Source organism: Limulus polyphemus, unplaced genomic scaffold (assembly GCF_000517525.1).
Source record: "Limulus polyphemus unplaced genomic scaffold, Limulus_polyphemus-2.1.2 Scaffold6893, whole genome shotgun sequence".
Classification (NCBI taxonomy): domain Eukaryota; kingdom Metazoa; phylum Arthropoda; class Merostomata; order Xiphosura; family Limulidae; genus Limulus; species Limulus polyphemus.
This window is the reverse complement of record NW_013672503.1, coordinates 17,133-25,126: the sequence shown is the minus strand read 5'-3', so window position 1 is coordinate 25,126 and position 7,994 is coordinate 17,133. Positions and strand designations below refer to the sequence as shown.

The window sequence follows — 7,994 nt, the reverse complement described above, 5'->3', positions numbered from 1 at the left end:
TAAAGGTAAATGTTTTTCTATAAGTGTATATCTTTAAATGTTTGCTAATTTTGTGATGTTTTATTTATGTGTTTCTTATAACACACATTTGTTTGCTTGTTTGTTAAGCACAATGCCACAGAAAAAGTTATCTGTATTGTGCCCGCCACGGGTATCGAAACCAGGTTTTTAGCGTTTCTTATAATAAAGCGAGCACATTCCACCGCGACGCCGTATGTTATTAACTGGCGACTACATCATGAGGTAGAATGAATGTAATACAGTTTGAACAGAGTGGTCGCCGCGTGACTTGTAATATATAAATATCTCACTCCGACGTTTCTGTTGACTAGTTTCTCTAATTCAATTTTCTTTTGAAAAACACGTGTTATTTACCTCTCTACACGGGTATCACGCGTTCTCTGTCCTGAACAATTGCTCAACGCCGCGAATGTCTAATAGTCCATTTTCTATTGTGCTGCTCATGCTAAATCTAGACCTCGACACACCCCTAGCTCCACCTATCGACCAACGATTCTCATTGCAGCAGAACAAATATGGACAAAGTACAGGAAATAAACCTGCATTTCCGTTTCATATGTAGTCATTTATTGGAACGAATGGTACTACTATAAATATATAGGTGTGAGGTACCGTTTGTTAACATGGTCATTCATTCGTGTAAATAACTTCTCTAACTATAGTAACATTGTTAGAGATGTGTTTTAGAGATGTGTTAAGTAGTATTATCTAACTTGAACAGACTAAGCCTAATGAAGGGTACTCATTACCAATAGCAGTGATAACTTAGACAAATATGTTAGAAACATCACCTAGTACCACCAGGCTGTTTATTACATAAAATGTAATTTTTGTCTCCAAACATTATTCACCATAGTTATGTTTGTATGCACCAGAATATGTTTTAGTTTGTTGCAAGAAAATCATCCACTGATAAACCTGTTCACTATTGTTGTTGTGTTGTTTTTTTTTAATTCAATCCAAGTTTTTTTAAAAACTTCTATCAGATACTTTATATTAAAGATATTTTGCATATTTTAAACACTTCCAAATTAATAAGAAGACAACGTGAGACTGTTTGTTTGTTTGAAGTTAAGCACGGTTTCTAGCGTTGTGAGTCCGCAGACATGCCGCTGTGCCTCTGGCGGGCACGTGAGACTGAAGAGGACGTACGAATGAATGGAAACTACTTTCTCTGATGTCAGACTTCTGACAGTTTGTTCCGTTGACTGTAGTTTTTCACTAACTGTCAAGATTACTTTTACTTTAGTTTATAACAGGCTTTCAAACACCTCACATTTTACTCAAAGAGAAGCATTAAAATTATTTTACGACACCTCACATTTGACTCAAAGAGAAGCATTAAAATTATTTTACGACACCTCACATTTAACTCAAAGAGAAGCATTAAGATTATTTTACGACACCTCACATTTAACTCAAAGAGAAGCATTAAAATTATTTTACGACACCTCACATTTGACTCAAAGAGAAGCATTAAAATTATTTTACGACACCTCACATTTAACTCAAAGAGAAGCATCAAGATTATTTTACGACACCTCACATTTAACTCAAAGAGAAGCATTAGAATTTTTTTACGACACCTCACATTTAACTTAAAGAGAAGCATTAAAATTATTTTACGTACACCTCACACTTAACTCAAAGCGAAGCATTAAAATTATTTTACGACACCTCACATTTAACTCGAAGAGAAGCATTAAAATTATTTTACGGCACCTCACAATTAACTCAAAGAAAAGCATTAAAATTATTTTACGACACCTCACATTTAACTCAAAGAGAAGCATTAAAATTATTTTACGACACCTCACATTAAACTCAAAGAGAAACATTAAAATTATTTACGTCCTTTCAAAGTTACTTTAAATAGTCCTATGTACACAAACTATTTTCGAGTTATTGTTAATTTTTCAACGACTAGATACAACATAATGAGAACAAGTAGAGAAATGCCTCAAATAAAAAGTAATTAAAGAGAGCTCGCAGCAAGTTTATAAAAACAATTTTTATTTAACTTTCAAATGTACGACTTTTTTTTCGCGTGTAAATTCAATTTCAAACTCAATTAAGATGTCGCTGCTACCTTGTTTGGTTTTTGAGATCCTATTCAGGTAGTGACGAACTGAAGATGAGTTATCTGGCTTGTTTTTTTTTTTTTTTCAGTCAACACTTGTTAGTAATTATTTGATGCATTCAGGTCCTGTGTAACACATTTTCAATGCAGTTCTTTGTGTATAGTTACAAAGCAAGAGATAAATCAACGCTTTTGTAACTCGTGTGCGCTTTGGATAGACCAATACATTGTATTCTATGTAAAAATTAATTCTGCAATTAGTTGAATGATAAAAGACTGGTTCCTTTCTCACTTCGTTTATGAGGGAAGACTCGTGTACTAAATGTTAACTCGAAATAACCTGGGATAGAACTGGTATGTTTGGAAATAACACGTTTATTAATGTTAACCTGGGGTAGAATTTATAGGTTTGATACGAACATGTTTGTTAATGTTAACTTGAAATAACCCGGGGTACAACTGAAAGGTTTGAAAATAACGTGTTTATTAATGTTAATCTGAGATAACCTGGGGTAAAACTTCAAATTTTGATACGCGCATGTTTGTTAATGTTAACCCGGGGTAGAACTTAAAAGGTTTGATAATAAGATGTTTATTAATGTTAACCTGAGATAACCTCGGGTAGAACTAAAAGGTTTGATAATAATTAGATGTTTATTATTGTTAACCTGAGATAACCCGGGGTAGAACTTAAACGTTTAATAATAACCAGACTTGATCCGCTGTTCTGTATCGTTAGTCTGCCTTTATACGTTTATTCGAATCATGACCACAAAGTAACAAAGTTAAAGACCAACACATATATCCCTAACAAAGTTAGAGACCAACACATCCCTAACAAAGGCAGAGACCACACATATATCCCCTAACAAAGTTAGAGACCACACATATATCCCTAACAAAGTTAGAAACCAACACAACCCCATAACAAAGTCAGAGACCAACACATATATCCCTAACAAAGTTAGAGACCACACATATATCCCTAACAAAATTAGAAACCAACACAACCCCATAACAAAGTCAGAGACCAACACATATATCCCTAATAAAGTTAGAGACCACACATATATCCCTAACAAAATTAGAAACCAACACAACCCCATAACAAAGTTACAGACCAACACATATATCCCTAACAAAGTTAGAGACCACACATATATCCCTAACAAAGTTAGAAACCAACACAACCCCATAACAAAGTCAGAGACCAACACATATATCCCTAACAAAGTTAGAGACCAACACATATATCCCTAACAAAGTTAGAAACCAACGCATATCCCCCACATTGTAATTCCTTTTAAACGATTGTTGAGAAGCTGCTTGTCTCCAAATCTTGCTAACTTCCAACTATTTAGTCAAGTGCAAAAAAGTTAAGAATATTAGATAGTTTCAACGGTTTGTAATAGAAAATAGTTAATAATATTAATACTTTCCAATATTTAGTAACAAAAGCTTGTTAGAATGTGAAGTTGATACAATAGTTTGTAATATAAAATTAGTTAAGAATGTTAAATGGTTTATAATATAACATTAGTTAAGAATGCTATGTCGTTTTAACTTTGTAATATAGAATTTAAGAATGTTAAGTCGTTTCAATAGTTTATAATATAAAATTAGTTTAAAATGTTAAGCTGTTTCAATCGTTAGTAATATAAACTTAATTAAGAATATTAAATTGTTTCAACAGATTTTAATATAAAATCAGTTAAGAATGTTAAATCATTTGCAACAGATTTTAATATAAAATCAGTTAAGAATGTTAAATCATTTCAACAGATTTTAATATAAAATCAGTTAAGAATGTTAAATCATTTCAACAGTTTTTAATATAAAATCAGTTAAGAATGTTAAATCATTTCAACAGTTTTTAATATAAAATCAGTTAAGAATGTTAAATCATTTCAACAGTTTATAAAGTAAAATTAGTTAAGAATGTTAAATCATTTCAACAGTTTATAAAGTAAAATTAGTTAAGAATGTTAAATAATTTCAACAGTTTATAAAGTAAAATTAGTTAAGAATGTTAAATCATTTCAACAGTTTAGAAAGTAAAATTAGTTAAGAATGTTAAATCATTTCAACAGTTTATAAAGTAAAATCAGTTTAAAATATTAAATCGTTTCAACAGTTTATAAAGTAAAATCAGTTAAGAATGTTAATTCGTTGTAGCAGTTTGTAATATGAAATTGGTTAACAATACTAAATCGCTTCAATAGCTTGCAATATAAAATCAGTTTAAAATATTAAATCGTTTCAACAGTTTCTGTTTTCACGTCTTCACCTTTCTTACATCATCGAACAACCCTTTTATACTTTACGACCCTTAATTTTTCCTGATCATCAATCTTGCAACAAAAGGGGTGTAAAGGTAAGGAAAACCTACAATGAATATTTCTTTTTTTTTTCTTCAGATGGAAGTCGCCATCATCTCAGCCTATTCAGCAACCGACAACAACCAAAAAAGAAACGGAAATCTCGAACAGCATTTACTAATCACCAGATCTTTGAGTTGGAAAAACGATTCCTATACCAGAAATATCTGTCTCCCGCCGACAGAGACGAGATCGCTCAGTCGTTAGGCTTAACGAATGCCCAAGTGATCACGTGGTTCCAGAACAGGCGAGCCAAGCTGAAACGTGACGTAGAAGAGCTGAAGAAAGATGTGGACGCCTCCAAGATCCACACAATTCATAAAACAATTCTCAGCAACATTCAGGATCTTACACTCCTGAAAAAGACAGATCTACCAAATAAACACGCTTGAAAATGAATAGTCTAATGAAGAAGGCGTTTCTATCATCTAGTGTAAATAATCCTGAAGTCTTTCTACGTTTGATCCAATTCACTATACTTATCTTTCACAATAGCAATGCAGTTCCCCCCTCTATCATTAGAATAGTTAAATCTAAACTAAATTGTGCATTTTCACCATTGAAAAGCTACGTCTCTCAGATGATGACGTCAAGTGGCTACCACTCATTTGTACATATCTGACGATTCTTACTTGAATGACTGTTTGTTCCAGCTCATAGAGTATGAGGTCACGTGATTGTAAACAGTAACGGATGTATATATATACATATTAAGGAAACGATATAACTTATGTCCAAACACTGGATAGTGATGTTTTGTTTTGCTCTTATTCCAAGATATTTGCAGATTAAAACAAATAAATGAAGCACCATCTTTAGAAAATGAACTGTTTCAAGTATGATCATTCTTGTTCAAATTCAATGATACACTGTATTTGCACTCATCAACTTCGAACAACTGACATCATAATAGCTTTCTGGAAGTTGTCAGTAACTTCATTCAATTTATACAATAAGCCTCATGTATGAAAAGCGATGTATTCTGATGAAACTTAGGAGAATAAAACACTTGATCGTAGTTTTATGTGGTAGTGGTACATTAAGACTTAAAGCAGTTTTTTTAACTCCAATAACACACTACCAGTTGTTTCACTCCAATGACACACTAGAAGATCCTTCACTCCAAACACCCACACTACCAGTTGTTTTACTCCAATGACACACTAGAAGTTCATTCACTCCAAATACACACTACCATTATTTCACTCCAATGACACACTAGAAGTTCCTTCACTCCAAACACCCACACTACCAGTTGTTTTACTCCAATGACATACTAGAAGTTCATTCACTCCAAATACACACTACCATTATTTCACTCCAATGACACACTAGAAGTTCCTTCACTCCAACAACACTTGCAGTTGTTATATTCCACTAATACACTAGCGGTTGTTACATTCTAATAACAAACTAGCCGTTGTTACACTCCACTAACACACTATTGGTTGTTACACAACACACAAGCAGTTGTTACATTCCACTAACACATTAGCGGTTGTTACACAGTAGAGTCAACAGTCATTAGTTCAGTAGAGAAGTCACCTAGGAGTATACAAAGATTATTTGTCCAGGAAAGCGGTCAACTAAGTTACAGACTATTCGCTCAATACAGAAATCATCGAGGTTACAAAGATCATTCACTGAATACAGAGGTCACCAAGGTTGCAAAGACATTCGCTCAGTACAAAGGTCACCTAGATTATAGTCTCCAGAATTTAAGTTGAAACGTTCATTTTGTTTCTAGCTTCGTAATGGTATTATTACTTGGTAAGTATAACTCAGTAACATCAGAAGAAATGGAACTTATTTTTGATTTGAAACATTTCTCACCCAAATAGGACTGATTTTCATATCACATTCTGTAACTCCAAAATTTAATATTTCGTAAGCATAATATTTGGCAATGTGCAAGTTTTTTGTTCGTTTTGAGCACAAAGTTACACAATGAGCTACCTAAGCGGATAACAAGAACCGATTTTTAGCGTTATAAGTCTTCAGACTTACCGCTGAGCCACTATGGGGGATGTCGAAATAAGAAGTGCAACTATAAGTCTTTTTAATAAAGATAACGTTAAATAAAGTAAAGACATAATCAGGAGCAAACATCGCCAAGTTGTTTGTTAAACAACAAGTTGCTAACAAAGGAAAATAGCTTAATAAGCATTCAGAAAATGGCATCCTTGAAATAGACACGATACGATAAAACAAGGGCCGAGCAGGTCCAGTGAAAAAACAAAATTGTGCCCTACACTTTGTGGCGGTAGGTGCTTTATAAGTGTGACAGTCAAATCCCACTATACAGTCAGATAAGAGTAGCCTAAGAGTTAGCGGTGGGTGGTGTTGACCAGTTGCCTACCTTCTAGTCTATAAGTTCCAAATTAGGGCTGGCTAGCACAGATAGCCCTTAAATAGGTTTGCGTAAATATCCGTAAACAAACATGTAAAAAAACAAACAAAAAAAAAGATGATTAAGCAAAAAAGAATCGATAGGTGGAGCACATAGATTTAACGTTTGTCTTTGACGTAGTCACATAATGTACCTTCGACCACACGAGACGCAAGTAACTTCTGGTGTCTCGGCCGTTAATATCTCGGAAGACCCCCCAGTGGCACAGCGGTATGTCTGCGGACTTACAACGCTAGAAACCGGGTTTTGATACCCGTGATGGGCAGAGCACAGATAGCCCATTGTGTAGCTTTGTGCTTAACTTCAAACAAACAAACTTAACGTCAAACTCCATCATTAACCTGATGATGACCTAAGGAGGTCGAAACGTTGTTCCTTGTTTTTTATTTTAAGTGAAAGATTTTAATACTCGTATAAGCCGTCTCTACTATACATATATTTACTTCTAGTGGGTTTCTCGTCATCGTGAATTAGCGACAAACTGTTCGATTGGGTCACACGACTCGCCTCTGGATAGCTCAGAACTAACACGATTCTGTCGTTTTGTTTCTCTCCCTGTCGTAAAAACAGTATAGGTCCAAACATATTTAAACGCATGTCTATTTAAAAACAGTACAAAATGAAATCTGTAATAAATATCGTGTTGTAACCTGAACCATATACCAAACAAATATAGGTGAAACAGTCAGCAATTACTTAGTACAGCGTGTCACTTGCGAATAAAGTCTTGAAGGACTAATCTAGAAATGGAAAAGAACGACGTTTCGAAGGAATTTCGTCTATGTTGTTAGTGAAGTACATCAACAGACAAGGTATTGTTACGTCTCCGTTTGTTAATTGATTTTCCGTAAATTCGTTCCGACGAAACTTTAACGACACAAGTCTTTACTTAATAAAACTGGTTTATTCTTTCCGAATATAACTTTACGATACACTTAATTTCAACAATCGCGCAAAAACAAACGCTATAACAACGAACGTCAACAATACTTCTGACTGCAGTTCAATTACTCACTACCTAAACACACACTTACATTATTCTGTCACGTTGTCACCCTCTTTTATATACCAGACTACCCCATATCTAGTAAATGCTAGAGCATTC

At 33.9% G+C, this 7,994-nt stretch overlaps 1 protein-coding gene across 1 annotated transcript; it reads left to right on the top strand.

The window, feature by feature from the left end:
• Positions 1-4,518: 4,518 nt before the first annotated feature.
• On the top strand, positions 4,519-4,871 carry LOC106474165 (transcription factor LBX1-like; the record flags this gene model as incomplete). The annotated part of the gene is made up of 1 exon (XM_013934857.1): positions 4,519-4,871. A coding segment is annotated over one exon (353 nt), but the record flags the coding sequence as incomplete, so codon positions are not given.
• Positions 4,872-7,994: the final 3,123 nt, after the last annotated feature.